We start from the raw sequence: 18,783 nt of genomic DNA on the forward strand, positions 1-18,783 counted from the left end.
TTCAAATCTCTTCACTTCAAACTCCCTTTACAAGCACTATAGCTCCAAGGACCATCTTGCATCATTTCTTTCCACAATTCCAATAATTTACTCTTTAAGATTTTTATTTTTCAAATTCCAAAGACAATTAATGAAGCCCATGCATCAATGCTTCAACAATCTTCTCAACAACAAGTAACGCACTCTCTAAAGTAAGAGCATGCTTTCTTAACAAAATTGCACAACCATGAAAACTTAGAGCGATAGATCTATTTATTACAAGTTCCAATGCCAAAGGTGTAGATGTTTCAAATCTCTTCACTTCAAACTCCCTTTACAAGCACTATAACTCCAAGGACCATCTTGCATCATTTCTTTCCGCAATTCCAATAATTTACTCCATACCTCCCAGAAGACCTAGCTTGCCTCTATAATTGGATTTCCAATACTCTTTCTTGCCCTTCTTTTCTCCCCTAATCCTCTGATGAATAGCTACTCCACCGTCATTCACAAATTGCACAAGAACAAATAATAACACAAAAAGGAAGGAAAGTAACCCACTTTCAATTTATTCAATTAAATGGAATTATACACTGAAAAAGTACAATGTTACAGCCACATGAACTTAATTCATTACACAATAAATAAACTCTCTAAGAAAATTGTACAATTCAAAGCCACAATTCATACTGATGGAGCTGTCCTCTCCAACCTTCATTTCTCTATTTCGCACCAAAAACCAACTTGGATATTCTAAAAAGTGTAATTGTTCATTTTCTCACCCAAGACGATTTTTCATTGAGATGTTGAAATTTGGGAGCATAACTTTTAGGGAGCGATACCTTTTAACTCGGGAGTCCAATTTGTTATTATAATATATTGCTGAAAAGTTTGTAAAGAGATCTACAACACCAAAATTGATTTGATGGTCATTCCATAAAATTTTTGGGCTCTAAGAATTTCCAATTTCAGTTTGAAATTTTATAAAATAAATTTTCTAGGGCAGCAACATTAATATCTCCCAATTAGTACAAGATATTAAAATGATTCATTTGCCATTTGTTCCTTAGGGTTAGTTTTCATGTATATATGTCTATACGTACCCATTTAAGCCGATTGATTAAAAATGGCATGTGATTAATTTTGGTCTTTTCAAAATTTTGACTATCCCACACCCTAGTAAGTGTCATCATGGTAAGGCAAATACAATTTAGGTTGATACAAGATTGCCCTTACTCGACTTGATGCTCTTGCATCATCTTCTATGAAAAAGCAATGCATTTTAGTAGCTTCAAAAGTTTTCAACTTGGATCCTCCAGCAGAAAAGCCATCATCACCACCATCACACATGTCAAAGGAATACAATGTCTTCTCCAAAACAAGTGTATTCAACAAATATTTAGCCTGATACAAGTTTCCCAACTTTTTCAAAAGGGCATCAATAGTGGCTTCTCGGAACATTTAGAAGCACTGTCAAACACAATCTAGCCAAGCTCTTACTTTTCTATCCAACATTGCCTAACCAACTGCTAGCATAGCTGCAAATTCATTTCCAGAGACTACAAACAATAGATCTCAATCTATGAATAAGCCCTCCATTTCTTATCTTCAACAACTAAAATTTATGTCATTGAATTTTCCTTCTCCAATTCATGTGCTGACCAATTTTTCCTATAAAAAAAACTTCTCTATGCATACGCTCCTGGTCAAAACAAGATTAATTGATCAACAAAAGCTTTTATCTTACCTAATATCAAATGAGCTGGCCAAGCTCTAATACCAAATGAAAAGAGGACAAATAAAACTCCTTGATTAATCTATGAGAGATCTAGTGTAAATCAATTGGTTTTACACTGTTTGAAAAAGGAACATTAAAAACACTACATATTACAATTTTTATTGTAGAAAAACCCTTTTAGGAAGAAACCCAGCCTCCAAAACCTCAATCAATTGCATTCCCAATAAAAACAATTATTTGAGAACCACGAGCTTAAACTTGCATTTGGGATCAGACCAACAATAATTCTAGAGATATTCCAATGGCACAACAATACCTGTAGCATATATGATAATAACTGTGTCTCCAACATTTGATATACAGATAAGACTAAAGCCACAAACCATAAGTGGTTCTAGAACAATTGACTAAATTACATGACCATATCATGGGCAAACATGCAACACCTAGAATCATGGTAAGTTAAATAACAATTAAATGAAAATTTCATTTAACTTGGGTGCTCCATTTTTGTCTTATCCAACTTTTTAGAAAGATGTTGCTTGATTTTCTCCTGTTCATACTTAACTCACTCTCTTCACGTACTTTCTATGATAGCTACCCTTACCAACAATTTCAATGAAATAGTTGCAATTAGCAACATCCATGACATCACGTGAGAGTTACAAATTGTTTAGTAAAAAAGACAAGTGACAAATAATGCCACTCCAAGTGGGATACCTTTTTCTAAGAGAACACAATAAATAAAATACAAAAGTAAGCAATAAATCAAACACTAGAATTGCAAATTCTTTAACACCTATTCTGACATAAATACCAGGGAGAAGAAGTGTGCACAACAATTTATTTTGTAAACAAGAGCCCAAACAAAATTTTGCAAGATGTCACACCAAAAGAAGCTTGGTTGAAATAACCTACCTAAGGTAACACATGCTTTGATTATCAATAGGAATAGTTTAGGTTAGACTTAGAGTAGCAGATATATCTTTGTTGGTTATAGTGATCAATCAGGGTTCCATAAAAACCTAAAAGGTAACATATACTTCAATCCTCAATACATATAGGATTAGACTAGATTCAAAGAGTAGTAGATATGTCTTTGCTGATTATAGTGATCAATCTAAGGCCTATAGACTCATTGATGTTTTCACTAATAAAGTAATAGTTAATCAAGATGTTGATGTGAAGGTACCAAATCCATTATTTGTTTATGTTAAACAAGTAATCAATAGAGATCCAAAGTCTAATGTTGCAGTACCATTGAAGATGAACCCTATACATCATTTTGCGCTTCAATGAAACTGTGTTTTGTGGATAACTTCCCCATTGGTTTATCAAAGACACAGACCTTAAGTAGTCTACACTCCTGTTGCAGCTCTGACAACATATGGCCTTCAACTAAGATTTGCAAACTCAATGCTTGCCTAAGACACGTTGAAAGTGTGCACAACAATTAACTTCCTCAATAAAATGCATGACAGTAGAGGACAGGGAAACAAATTGCAAGTTCAATAACTAAGCATGTTCATCTCACTCTTTTATCAATTCTTTTTTAGGTATCTGAACCACAAGACACGAGGACAACTTGAGGGGAAGATGTTGTGTAGGTTGAGAATGATGTCTTGGTCAAAGCACATACCTAGGAGTGGTAAATTTCCCTCTCGGTGAACAATCTATTTGATGCAAATGGAGCTACACAAATTTCAAGTTGACACGTCAAATCTTTTTTAGGTATCTGAAACACAAGACACAAGGATAACTTTAAGGGGAGATGTCATGTAGTTTGAGCATGGTGCCCTTCAGCAAAAACTATACCTAGAAGTTGGTGAAGTTGCCTCCTAATAGACAACACATTGGAATGGAACAATAGAATCAAATGCAAAGCCAATGATTCTTTGCATAAGTAAAGGGCTTGCCGTGTTGGAAAAGGATGTTTTGTAAAGACCTCCAATAAAACCCTCAACATGTCAAGCTCAATACGGAAAAGTTTCAGGGATGAGGCTAGTTTAGCGGATGTGTTTCCAGGATGGGTACAGTTTAGGGCCATTTTAGGGGGCAGCTATTAACAAACACAGGAATATATATAATAGAGAGAGAGAGAGAGAGAGAGAGAGAGAGAGAGAGAGAGAGATTTTGAACATGCATATCATTGCATTGATAAAGCATTCATCATAGACATTTAGAATCTTAATACATAGCATTAGACTTGAATTGAGAATTCACATGGGAATCGATAAGCAAAATAACAAAATTCAAATGCTTTCATTGTCAATATGTGGCATGCATATAGATAAAATGCCCAAAGCATCCAAATTTCAACCATGGCATGACATAAAAATATTAAAAAGTAAATACTATAAATAAACTACTAAACATAGAAGTCCGCAATAACTGTCCATAATCAGTAGATGGTAGGTCTAAGAGTCTAAATCAAGTAGATTTGATGCCCTGACCTCCCCTTTCAACTGTTGTTAACTCCTTGACCAGCTACTCCTCTTGCTTCCCTCCTTGTTTGCAAATGTGAAAACGATTTTTTTCTTTTTGGTTATTTAATTCTTAGATTAGGTTTTAGTATTGTTGAATGTGGTTTGGGTGTCCTTGTGGGCCAGTCAGCCTTTTTTCCAAATTTGAAAATGCCTTATTTTAACATTGGCAGTCCAAAATGGCTTGGGTCATAGGAGCTGGCCAGAAGTTCCCAGGATAGAAAGGGAACTTCTGGTTGTCCACAAAACTTCTAACCGTAGCGCTGTATCCTGTTGCTCTCAAAGTGGTGTTCCAGATATGGTACCCGATTTGCCCATTTTGAAACACCATCGGGGAAAGCAAAAATCTGTCCTTGTACCGTACCGGGTACAGGAATGGGTCTAAAAGTCCAAGGGATGCATCCCCATAGAGCATAGCTTCTTCATCATTACTTTTTGTTTTAGCGTGAAGGATCTATTTAACAGCATAAAAGGAGAATACAACCCCATAGAATTCAATCTACCAATTATATAATATTGAATTTTTTAAATGGCTTTAGAAGATAAGCATGTGGTTGCATCTATTAGTTGCATCAATGAAATGACTTCTGCAGCTACCAAGACTCGTCCTTTTATTTAATGGAAGGGAAATAGAATAGACTAACATCGTGAATACCTAGTATTCTTGCATGCCAACAGAATGCAGAAACAAAACTAATCATTCCCTCAATTCTCAGATCACTGGTTTATGCTAGATGGCAGACAAAGCTCTCCCCCTTGTGCAATGAAAAATGTCTATGGTAAATCCCCTAACAAAGCTCTCCCCCCACTAAATAATACATTACAGGCCAATAATGGTATAACAAAAATGCCAAAAATTGTGTACCGTTTGCTTTAACCTCCTTAAACATTTCACTACACTCCTTTGTTATTTTTCCGCCACCACTGTCTCCATCAGAAATCAAGAAAACAAAAGAAATCTTTATTTTTCCTGCAGTTGCCACAATTCATTAAATACTTCTTCTCCCACTTATGAAATGTAACCAGACTCTTTTATGGAAGACCCAAATTTCAATTTCAAATGCTATCAATAGGTAAGCCATACTAAACAAGGGCAAACCAGTCCAGACCAACCCAGTGGCTGTTCTACCTCCTGCTGTTAATCCCCCATGTCCAAGAGCTGTTGTTCAGGTTGGCAAGGTCCTTAAATGGAATGAAGGGCCACAAGGATGAGTGACACGGGCAGATAGAATTGGTATCTAATTTAAGGGTTGATAAACTAAAGCTATTGATCTTCGTGAACTGGTGTAATGCCCTTTGTATTCTGATCTCCTTAGCAGGAGCCTCTTATTTTTCTGTGCTGGAAACTCGCTGATGTAAATTGTGTGATTATTATAATAAATAGATAAATGTATACTTAGCTATAAATTCATCTTAAAATACCAAATATATATTGCATCTAAAACATTTGAATAAATGCAAAATCTATTTAGCTATATTAAAAAATGATATTATGGACAAAAAGGGTCTCACATATCCACACTTGAGGTTGTTTCCAATTTAGTAACTGATGGGCAGCAAGGGGAAAGCGGGGGTAGGGGGAGAGCAAGTATTAATAAGAATGTAAATTTATATATACATTATGTTTAAATAAATAAGTTTATTAATATGAATTTCCCATTATATAAGTTAAAGACATTTTGTTCCCCACTGAATTAGTAAATCATCAGGATGGCACACATTGTGCAGTGCCTCATTGCTCTCTTTTTCTCATTTATTTACTCAATCTTTACCAACTGCCGACAAATAAATTAAAAAATAGAAAAAAGGCTGTGAACTAATTTCAACAAGAAAAACCTTTTAGATAAACTATTCTTTTAATATCCATTTTGAAACCAAAACCATGACTGCATACAAGCCATATGTAATGAGTACATGCACTAGGGTCAACAAAGGCAAACACATTATCCATGAGCATAATCTTACCACTTACTCTAACATATTCAAGGTCTTCTTTCAATCGAGAAAGTTGCTGAGAAATTTCCCCAGCAATTGCAACGACTTCTTCCCCAGCATGTTCCAAAGCTACACGTTGCTGTTTTTCTAACCGTCGTATCCTCCTCTCTATCTTTCTCCTCTCTGGTTTAACCCAAAAATCAACAAAATGAAATAATAGCAATGATAATTCAGTGATGAGACATTTTAAATAAAAAACATATTATTTTTTAGATGGGATTTATATTGAGCGAAAGTAGCATAAAATTTAAAAGGAAAATTGTACAGCACAAATTCTAAAGGGTGCCAAAAGCAATATGTCAAAGAATTTAATGATCTTATATTGCCAAAAGTAAATGCACATACCAAAGAATTTTACTTTTCTATAGCGCAAAGCCATCTTGCGCTCAAGTTCTGACTGAGCTTGCAGTTCTACAAGCTTCCTCAACTCTTCCAACTTCCTTTCCTGAGCTTCCTTAACTTCCTGAGGAAGATTCTGGACAGTCAACATAGGTAAATATAGTTACAATCTACCTTCAAAAATGAAAATATGATTGATTAAGGAAAAATCCAGCTTAAATATTTAAGATATTTATTATGCTATTTTAAACCCACACTAAAGTAATGTTGATATTTATGAATTTTCTCAATTAATTGTTGTTAATTGTTTTTTTCTTGACAGTCACAGAACTTTTCCATAAAACACAGTGGTTTCTAAAGTAAGATATGTTCACTACCACATCCATTCTGTGACACAGCTAGGTTACAACATTAAATTGTGCTGTAAACAAGGTATTTTAGGATATTCTTCTGCACTTCTAAAAATCAGATGTACAACAATTAAAGTTTGAAGATTTAATTGAAATCCTATGCAAGAAGATTCCGCAACTGAGCTCAGAGATACGGCTGAACCAAATTGCACATCTGACATGCTGATTGTTTAATGGGTACTTAAGTATCTTGATTCTGCAGTTACAGATTTATTTCTTATAGCTCAGTGACTCGAAGTGATTTTTGTTCATTGTATATACAGATCTTTAGATTCCAGCCTATTATTGGATGATGCAATGATCACTATGAAGTGTTAGAGAAAACTGTATTGCTGCCTCTGTAGTATGACCATCATATAAATATTTTTAATACATTTTGTCGATAAACACATCAAGCTCTTATATTGGCTTGCATTAATTTCAAATCTTTTGCCTGGTGATGGATCCAGCAGACTGAAATGTCAGATCGTAAACAGGATACACTAAGAAACTTATCATTCACTGAGAAAACTGTCCTACACTATCAGATTATGAAGCAAGTTGCTAAATTATGTATTTCCTAATTCGTGGAAGGAAAGAACATGTATAAATTCCACTAAATTTAGGATTCGAGAAGATAAATTTTATCATGAGACAATGACAGGACTTTTCTTCTAGGTTTAATTGTTCAACTTCATATCAACCTCTTATAGATATGTGGACACAATTGTAAAAAAGCACGTACCTAAACAACAATTACAACTATTCTCAATGTAAATGAACCATTAATTTACAACTTACAAAGACATCAAGAAATTCCAAACAGTCAATCTTTTCCTCAACATAGAAAAATGGCTTCCTTAACTTTCTAAATATAGGTATAGCAATTCTTTTGTACTTGTGCCCTAATAATAGTGTGTCATGTCGTACCTATTCCATGTCATTTTTATTGAGAAACAAGTTGAAACTTCTGCAATAAAACCTTCTACAGCAAAGTCCATGCAAATCTGAAATGTTTTTCTTTATTCAACAATAACATAAAATAATACTGTGTAGATGCATAATTAAAGCATTCAAAATAAAACAAAAATCAAGAAAACATATAGACACACAATTTATGTGGAGAAATCCTTTCAAAAATAATCTCCACAAAAGAAAGAGGGAAAAAATATATCTATTAGACCTCAACACACTAAAACTCTACACTCTGACGGCACTCCAGCACCAGCATAAACAAAATAATACGAAACCACCATCTCATACATTGACTATAGAGGCAGGAAGATAAGCCAAAGCCACAAATGATTTTGTCAAATATATGGGTACCAAAATGACAGTATCATGCAAAACCCTAACTCCAACCTTGCAGGGCTTATGGGTGTTGTCAACGAATCCCTTAACATAAAACGTATCTTCAAAGGCATCTTTGACCAATAATCTTTTGTATTTGTGCCCTGATAATAATATGTGTCATGTCTTCCCTGTTCCATGCCATTTTTTTGAGCAACAAGTTGAAACTGCTGCAATAAAATCATCTACCAAGTGCATGCAAATCTGAAATATGTTTCTTTAACCAGGATTACCATTAGAAAATATTGTGTAGATGTATAAAGCAAAAATTGACAATAAAAAGAAACTCAACAGAACAAATAGACAAAGGATTTATGTAGCGAAATCCTTTAGGGAAAAAATCCACCAATGAAAGAGAAAAAAATATATAGTAGTCTTCAACATACATGAAATAATATCAACATTCTAAAACTCTACACTCTAACAGCACTCCAGCAGCACATGTGTACCTATAAACAAAAAAATATGAAACCACCATCTCATACATCCACTAATAGGCAAGAATAAGGCAAAAGCACAAATGGTTCTGTCAAATAAATAAATACCAAAGTGATGGTATCATGCAAAAACTAGACTAAAATCTTGGAGAGATCAGGGGTTTAATCAATGAATCTCCAAATACAAAACATTAATACAGTGGCCTATTTGACCAATAACTCCCTGAGTCCTCTAACTCATGTGGACCCTTGTAATGTCCTTTTTTGGGGACATTAGGAAATTAAAAACATATCCATTTGATATTCAAATTGACCTATGAGAGTGTTGGTTAACAGTTTGTCTTCCTTGGTTTGGTTTATACCCTGATTCTTAATGTGCTCAATGTGGTGAAAAACAAAGTAGTTAGCAACAGAATGGGTCAATGTAGGTGATCTATCAAGGACCCCTGAATTGAAAAGGTGCAGCTCCCTTATATGCAAAGATTTGCAATGAATGTTGTTTTTAGTAGATCAGCAAGACTTAGGGGTATGCTCTTAACCAAAGAGTAGAAGAGGTATGACCAGATTGCCCAAAACCTTAAACAACCCAGGCGGATTTCAAACGATGACTCACAAAGCTCCAGAGCTATGAATGCACATGAGTCACTTTAAGTTCTTCTATCTCCTAAATGCAAGACGCAACAATGCAAGACTAACTAACAATGTGTACCGTATAAGAAGGAAAAGGATGATCAACTAAGCAATGCCCAAATTGCCCAAATTACTAAGATTTCACAACTACCGTTTGCTTCCTACTCAATAACTTACATAAACCAAATCCGGAACTTCTCATACAGCAATGAAAATGCACATGCACTAATTTGCATAGAACAAAGGAATGAGATAATATTGTTACTAAAGGAAATAAAGCTTATAACCACTGAAAAGAAACAAACAAAACCCAATTTATTTGCAATTCCACAGCTTTCATTAACAGCACATTTCATTCCAAGCACCATACAAGAACTAGAACTAGACTAACATGAACAACATAATCAAAATATGGACGTAGCATCTCACACAATAGTCCCAGCTACAAGGATTTTCCCACATCAAAATTTGTCGATCTTATTTACTTCTCAAAAAGTTACAATTATAGGCCATTTTAGAATTGGCCAGTTACATTCCATGATTGCTCAATTAGAGAATCTTTGAACATTCTAAAAATAGGATTGACTAGTTAGTCATTCGTTACAAAGTTTTAGCCTATGAGGAGAATGCCAAATATGGCTAAAATGTTAGAAAGTGAGAGAGAAGAGGTGACACTTGTCATATCTTGAAGGGATAATGTAATCCTTCGTCAGAGCATCAGTTTTTCTTTGGAGTTACGACCTTGGCTCTATACGCCTTCATTGCATCAATTACACTCTTCAGCTCATGGACACTTGGAATGAGAATGTTGTCAGCTCTAATCATCCAATAAGCATGCATTTTTGTCAATTCTTCAACTCTGGAGATCTTTAATTGGAGCTTCTCCGTTGCACGCTTCAAAAAACCCATTGCTGAGAGTTCCGAAATCTTTGCCACCTAGAAATTCGATGGATCAGTAGCCTCTTCAACAAATGCCAGAAACTTAGTCTTCATTCGTTCGATGTCTACCAACTGACCATTATTGGTGACATATGATTCAATCTGCAGAACCTTTAAATGTTCGAATATCTTGTCCATTTATTTCTTCACTAAATCATATACATCCTTTAGTTCATGCTCAAACTTCACTAAGCTCTCAATTTTGAATTCCAATGATTGCTTCCAATGAAGCAATGGTTCTTGGCTCGATTTGAGTATCCCATGGGTCACAGCAACATTAATCTTCATGCCAATCACCTCTTGCGACAGGACCAATTCCTCTGTTAGGCTCTCTAATACTTTGTGCATTGAAGTACGGTGGCTTGACACTGCTTCTCTCAATCTGTCAGTGTCTAACAACAGATCTCCAAGGTTCTCAATGAGAGGGGGACCTTGGGCCTTCATATCATCAATCCAAGCGCGGCCGATTTGACCAAATTGCCTCTCCTATTGTAGCTTAAGTAGCAAGTTCTTGTTCTCCTTTGCACTTCGGTCGAATGTGCTTGCAAAGGTACTTCCAAGTGCAGCTCCAATGTAATCTATCAATTCTTTGTTCAAGGCTTTCAGTACCTCTTTTTCTGACTTTAACTCCTCCAATCTATCCTCAATCTTCACATTTGTTGATTTCCATATGTTGACCATAGAATCATGTACTGGAATGCCTATGTCAACCGTTCTAATCTAGAATTCATTAGGAATTAATTGATGAAATTTTCCCTCCTAAGGTTCTGCAATCTCCACTAACATGTGACAGTAGAGGAATCTGTGGCCAATGTTGCTATGGTCTTCTGCTTCTTTGCCTTCTTTGATATTGGCTGGGCTGAAGTTGCTTGTACATTAAGATTCTTAGATGGAGCACTTTCTTCACATCTCTTCTTCTAATCAATAATCTCTTCCAACCAAGATTCAATTGAAAGGACATTGAGTGTAGACTAGAGAGTTGTAGGATCAAAAAGCTTCCTCGCAATTGGAGGGGTCACTTTGCTTTAGCTAAGGAAAAGAAGTTGCTTTAGTAACAGAGAGGGCTAGAGTATCATCTTGTTGAGATGCCTCTTGCTCTTGGCCATTAAGAGGGTTATTGTCACCATCGAGGTTGATGACTAGTCTAGGGGAGGAGGCCTTGGTTGCTGGCTTCTCCTTCTCCTTTTCTTTGTCTTTATCTTTCTCTTCATCTCCAACCTTTCCAATATCTGACAGAGATCCTCCTCCATGAGTTGGAGTGATTTGAAGATTCTTCTCAGACGGATGGTCTCCTCCTCCACCAACAGATTGTGTTGGTCAGGCTAATGTTGATGTAGCAGCAGTAGTGGATGTAGCAACAAATGATTGGGCAATTCCAAAAGCTACTCCACTAGCAGAACTTGCAACTTCAATTCTCTTCTTCCTCGCCCCGGTCCACTCTACCCATTTGTCTGTCCTCTTGATGATACCATGCATCAAGATTTCCATTGTGTCAATAACAAGGTCGTTAGGAGGAGTTGACACTATAGGAATGTTCTTGATTTGCTCGTAAGTTGAGGGATGCATGTAAGAGCCATCATCTACAAGATCACTAACATCAACAGTGTCATTATACAACTTAATCTCATCTAGTGTCAACCTGGACCAATACCTTTCTCTGGTTTGGTACTCATCATAACACCCAGCCCAATAGCCTTCAATATTTGGAACATGCCTATGAGCGTACCCTAGCTTCAGATGATCTTTTACAAAGTTAACATGGGGTCTTATTACCTCATAATCAATCAATTTAATTATGCTCTCAAAGGCTTTAACTAAATTCCGAGCATCAAATCTTGAGGCACAAGAATAGGCTCCTACTCCTGTTGGAAAAGGAATCCAGGCTATCTTCTTCACATTAGAACATAAGGTATTTACCTCTAGTATTTGTTTACACAACTCAACAAGTATTACCTTATCCTCGAGATACCCCCAGAGCCTCTTCGGAAAGTCATCTAATGCACCAATCCTGAGGTAGGAGAAAGATGGAAATTGGATGAAACAACACCCGAACTGGCTGACCGCTAATATGACTTCTGGCGTAAATCTCCATTGAGGGCACCCTTGCAATTCCCAACACAGCCTCATTGTGAAGGCATCATATACCTTTACATACTCCTCGAAACTCCTCTACAATTGTAGCTGAGGGTAGAATTCATACACCTTGGTGTTCTCATCAAAATCTTCAATACTGGAATACTGGAAAGACCAAGCCAAAGATGATGCGTGGCTAAGGTGTATAACAAATATGAAGACATAAAGAATTGCCTAAGTGTCTTTGCCGAGTTTAGCCAATAGTCAAACTCTTCACATATAATCCAAGCCGAGTCAATTTGCAGTCCTTCAGCACAAACGGCCTAGACCAAGAAGTAGTGATGTTCAATGAAATCCAGAATCTCCTCTTTTCCTTTTAATCTCAACAATAGTGCCAATATATCCACAATTTCCCTCTTTAGGTTAGTTCCAAAAAGAGTCCTTGGTATCTTACTCTTTTTGCCACAAGGAATCTGAAACCATGTCCTCTACATGTCTTCTCTCCTCAAACTCTTCTTCTTGTTGAACATCAATGCAGGAGAAGAAAAATCGATGTGACAATACTCTTCCTTTACTGGTATCTCGAAAGCAGACTGCATTAAATCCTTGTTCATAGAAAGCAGAATAGATTGGTCGAGCAACAATAACTGCTTTGTCTCTGATTGTATCTTTCGATACATTCCTTCACCAATTCCGGTGCCTGCACAACCATGGGAAATCCAGTAGCCTCAACCAATCCACTTTCTTTCAATTTTTGTGTAATTGGATGGATGGATTGGGTATTAAGTCTCCTGTGCAGATCACCCAAGTCGTAAAACTTGATTGCCATTAGCTTATAGTTTTACACAGAGAAGACAAATTACTTGACAAAATAGTCGTTATGAGATGAGGAACTCCGTTTGGCAGAAATCTGATCATATATACTCAGAAATTTGAACGTTGGCGCCACACGAACGAAATAATTCACAACTAACAATTGTAACGGTCAGATTTGCAATAAATTAGGTAGATTAACGGCTATTTAAAACATTTTACTTCTACCAATATGATGATTCATAAATCCAATGAACAAAAAATTCACTTAAATCTCCTATAGTAGCGAGATTATTCACTTACCGAATCAATTGGTTTTGGCATAATAGAAGCTACCCTTTTAACTTAGGAATCCGAAACAAGGGCTTGCTCTTCAATTCATTGTGTGCGGTGAAGGAAGCATGGAATTATCTTTCCGTAAGCTTGCTTTTTCCTTTGATTTGGGATCGCATCACAAGAAATACCCCTTCGGTACTCCAGTTACCTTATGGCTTTTTTCCTGCACAAAGCTTTCCGTTGTTATTTATCTCATCCCTTGGAGAAGTTGCAAAGTGAACTTTCTGCTCTTAGGGTTTGGACTATTATTGTCTTTAAATCAGACTCGCACTTCATGAACTACTACATCAATAACAACCTTGTGGTATTTCCAAAAAATGTTTTCGCATCCAGATTTAATATTTTCACATTTTGATATCTTCCAAAATAGAAGCTCCATATTTTTCCTTTTAGACGGAAAGTATCATCGAGGCATGTCTTCAGAAGATTCGAACAACTAGAAGTATTTCTATTGATTTGGTGGCCATTCCTTTTCTCTTCCCAACATTGCTTCAGAAATGAATTTGAAGACTCGCTTCCCAAGGGGAAGCACTCAAATTGATGGAACTCCACTTCTCCACATACAAACAAATTCCGACTTCAGATTAGTCTCTTTGGAACTCCTTGCCTATAGATCTTTGCTCTTCTAATCTTCTCATCATGAATGAATCTTCAAAAACACTTGGAGATGTCCACATACTTTGCTCTTCTTCGAGATCTTAACTAACGAAGTGCACTAGCAACGAGAATTCGATAGCATGGGCTGGAATCCGAAAGGAACACCATGCTAGTGATAGGAGTTAATTGCAGAACTAAAATAGGTTTCCTTCTCATTGGGAAGACGCTCAGACAAAAACCCACCCCAAACCTAGATCCCTAAGACCTTAATGCATAGAAAAAGCAAAAATCCCGCATAGAAGTGTTGAGGGAAGCGCAGCATGGAAAACCCAGAAAGACCCATATGACAAGCCTCGAGGATGCTTGATGAGAAGGGAGCCACCTAGAGGATACCTAGACAAGGACTCAAACATACAAGCAATGAAAACTGACCAAGCTAGAAGCTTAAAAGGGATGGACTGGAATTTGGCAACAAAGAACATAATACAAATTTATAAGAAGGGGTCAAATTTGATATTATAAAGTGGGTTAACGGTGACAAGAAGGAAAAGGTTGAAAGGACAAGAGAAGGAAATTGAAGGGTCACCGTTTTGAGCATAAAAGAAGGATGAGGAGTTCATTTTGGGCATGCATGGAAATTGGTTTGGTTTTAGCTTCAGATTCTATTTAGGATCCGAGCATGCAAACCCTCAGGTTCTTCTTAGGTGGATTGGACATAGCCCCAATTCATCAGCTGTGGCGAATTTGTGACGGGATTCTCAATTGCATTACAGGTTCTTTCTTAGTTTTCCAATCTGACTATAATTCTATGTTTAAGATTGGCTTTTTTGATAGTTAGTTATTGTATTGCTGATGTATAATGCAATAATGTATTTGAGATATTTTAATGAGCATTCACGGGTTCATTACTGGTTATTTCTGGTGGTTTATTTGCAAAGATATATGTTTATTTCTATTCTAAAAATTGTTTTGAGATAAATTTGGAGATAATATCCTACTGGGATATTATAGTACTATCAAAGCTGGTTTTCTTGCCATCCTGTGAATTATATTCAGAAAATCCTCATAAAGCTTTTTCAGAGCTGCTAGCCTGTAAAATTTTAGTGAGGGATTCATTTCAGAAAATCAACCAGAGGCAAATCTACAGACTTATTGCTGTGGAGTTTATTCAAAAACAAGTTTTCAGAAAAATTTCAATCAAAGGTTTATATCAGGATTTTAATGAGGGAAAAATCCCTGGAAAGTTCTATGGCCAGAGTTATCTGCATATTCTAAAATTCAATTTGGGTTGGAGAACACAGAAATATTTTATTTTGCCGTGAAGGAGGGTTCTTCTGTGAGAGGCAAGTCCTTTATTATATGAAGGCATTCAACATTACTTTGGGCCAAGGAAGCTTTATGTGGATACAATCATTGAAACTTCTAATGTTACCGAAGTCCAGAAAGCACACATTAATGGAAAAAAGCTTTTACAATTTGGAAAAAATTTAGATGCTAAACTATAAACTAAGATATCAGAGGGATAAATATTTGTTGAAGACTCAAGTCACGAGGTCGTTGGGGATCACATATACAGTATTCGTAGATTGGTGGCAAGATTCAGTAAGGAAACCTTCAATCGATCGCAAAAGTATGCTGTAAAAATGATCCGGCTAGAGTCAGATGCATTTGAAGACTAATTTAGCTGTAGGTACCAATGTTGGAGGAAAAGACAAGCTTGTCATGAGTATGCTCGTTAGTTCTCAGAAATAATTCTTGCAAGAAGATGAAACAATAGGGTAACACGGAGTCCTCATGATTGAATGGAGAATTAATTCCTTGCGTGGTGACATATGTAAATCGGCAATTTCAAAATATTTGTTGTTCATGGAAGGGAAAATATTTAAGTTAAATTCCATACTATTAAGAGGGCACAACTATATTTTGAGGGAGCGCAATTTTGTCAGGACTATTGTTTGAGGGAATTAAAGGATTGATAATTTGATCTCCCACATATAGTCTGAATCCCAAGTATATAATTTGCCTATTAGAGTTGGAAATAGTAGAAGGAAATTTATCGGGCGCCATTAGTATAACATTTGGAGAGCACTTCCCATAAATAGATTTTCATTTGAGTCAATGTTTGGGCGAAAAATAAAACCTTTGCCATGACTAATTTTTGGCAAAGACTATTACAATAATAGATAAGTCGTCTATTATTAGTTAATGGTTATCTTGTAAATATCTTAAGCTTTAGTTTTCTATTCTTTACGATCATTTCCTAAGGAAACATCGTCTCATTCTTTTGTATAAATTGACCTTTCAGTCTCTATTAATAACAAGCAAGTATTTACCAATTACCTCGTAATATGGTATCAGAGCGTAGTTGAATTATTTTTTGAAAATAATAATTTCTTAATTGAAATTTTTGGATCATTATTTTTGAATTTATTCCTCACATACCTGCTTCCTAATACAACTAGGGTTTCAGAGTAAAAGGTCTGCAAATTCGTCTAGAAAAATGGCGTATTTTCTTGGGAGTTTTCCCTGAAAGTTGCAAGTCAATAATTTCTTGTGCATTTGGTTTGCAATAAAAACGACTTCAGTAATTTCTAGCTCTGCCCGCATCTACAAACAACTCCGAACAAGGGCCGTATTTTTTGTAGATCTGCAAATCGCATTTTTGTTTTGCCTCAAATATGGCATTTTTTTCTTGACAAATCTGCTTCTTGGCGACACTCTTTGGTCTACAAATCAGCTCATGTCTCTGAAACTCCATTGTGCAACCACATATCGCATTTTTTGACCTACAAAACACCATTTTTTGTTGTTTTTAACCTCCATAGCCTCCAACTGATAGTTTGCTCGAAACCAACCAGTCTCTATCAATAACAAGCAAGTATTTACCAATTACCTCTTAATATGGTATCAGAGCGTAGTTGAATTATTTTTTGAAAATAATAATTTCTTAATTGAAATTTTTGGATCATTATTTTTGAATTTATTCCTCACATACCTGCTTCCTAATACAACTAGGGTTTCAGAGTAAAAGGTCTGCAAGTTCGTCTAGAAAAATGGCATATTTTCTTGGGAGTTTTTCCTGAAAGTTGCAAGTCAATAATTTCTTGTGCATTTGGTTTGCAATAAAAACGACTTCAGTAATTTCTAGCTCTGCCCACATCTACAAACAACTCCGAACAAGGGCCGTATTTTTTGTAGATCTGCAAATCGCATTTTTGTTTTGCCTCAAATATGGCATTTTTTTCTTGACAAATCTGCTTCTTGGCGACACTCTTTGGTCTACAAATCAGCTCATGTCTCTGAAACTCCATTTTGCAACCACATATCGCATTTTTTGACCTACAAAACACCATTTTTTGTTGTTTTTAACCTCCATGGCCTCCAACTGATAGTTTGCTCGAAACCCTAATTTTTGGGGTCGGAAAAAAATTTTGTTTGCAAATTTTTGATGGCTTTTTTGAGAGCTCAACTGGGTTGTCGTTCGTTTTTTCTGGGTGCCTCGATTTTCGTGTCTCAATTTTAGAGCCAACAGATCCAGAAAACAACAGCAGATTCCTTTCGGGTTTTTTGAGCTTTCTTCTGGATCACTGTGATTCTTTTGGGTCTTCCGTATTTTTTTGCCTCGAAGAACATGCCTTCACAGATTTTCGCAATTCTTCATTGAAAAACGTGCCATGGCATCTCTGACATATATTTTGCTCGAGCATAATTCCAAATTCAATGGTCACAATTATGGAACTTGGAAGCAGCGCATCATTGCAATTTTTTAATATCGAAACATCGATCAACTTGTTCTAGGTGTTATGCAACCTCCGACTTCTCCGGGTCCTGATCAAGATACATAGGATTCAAATAATCGAGAGGCAGTGATGCTTCTCAAATTATTCGTGGCTGATGATCAGCTTTCTCAAATTCCATCCGGCAAGACAGCTACTGAAATCTAGATACACCTCAAAGGTCTTCATGAGACATCCGACAAGAGCAGAGCCTTCTTTTTGAAAACACTTTGTTTTCTATTGTCATGGATGAGCGCACCACACCCCAGGCACACCTGAATCGGATTCTGGAAATCCGTGATCAGCTACTTGTCATCAGTCGCAAGATGGAGGAAGAGGATATTGTGGTAATCACTCTTCGGAGTTTACCAAAACCCTATGAGCATTTTATCAAAACTCTCAACATCACATCTACTGGTGTTGATCTAAAGCTCACTGATCTCTGCACCCTGCTGCTTCAGCAAGATCAGTGGAAACAACAACTCGGTAGCAGCTTCAATTCCACCTGCACAGAGCAAGCCTTTGTTGCGAAATACTTTCAAAAGGATAAGGGCAAGTTTCAGCAACCATCTCAGTAGAAGTCTTCTGCTCTAGCATCTGATGGTACTAGAAAGAAGAACATTCAATGCAACTACTGCCACAAGTTTGGTCACATGAAGGTTGAATGTCGAAAACGCTTAGCTGCCCAGTCTAAGCAATCAGGTTCGCAACCCAAAGAGAACAGTGCAAAGCACACTGAGCAGGCGGAATCTGCCTTTTACGCCTTCATGGCTAAAAGACTTGCAGATCATGTGAAGTCGTCTGCCCGGTACATTGATTCAGATGCCTCTCAACATTTCACTCACCGCAGAGACTGGTTTACTGACTACCAACCTTATTCAGATTCTGTTATTTTTGGTCGCAGAGAAG

The 18,783-nt window shown here is 36.4% G+C and overlaps 1 protein-coding gene across 2 annotated transcripts in view; it reads right to left on the reverse strand.

Annotated features, from left to right (window-relative positions):
* Positions 1-18,783, reverse strand: part of LOC149554678 (uncharacterized) — a 66,258-nt gene that overhangs the window by 31,449 nt on the left and 16,026 nt on the right. For both annotated transcript variants that reach the window (XM_089828735.1, XM_089828734.1), the window contains exons 2-3: positions 6,541-6,670; positions 6,173-6,318 (exon numbers count right to left, since the gene is read on the reverse strand). In XM_089828735.1, the coding sequence (XP_089684861.1) occupies positions 6,173-6,318; positions 6,541-6,670 (276 nt within the window). The remainder of the gene's footprint in view (positions 1-6,172; positions 6,319-6,540; positions 6,671-18,783) is intronic.

Source organism: Cupressus sempervirens, chromosome 5 (assembly GCF_028749045.1).
Source record: "Cupressus sempervirens isolate cs-2001-9-10 chromosome 5, ASM2874904v1, whole genome shotgun sequence".
Lineage (NCBI taxonomy): Eukaryota > Viridiplantae > Streptophyta > Pinopsida > Cupressales > Cupressaceae > Cupressus > Cupressus sempervirens.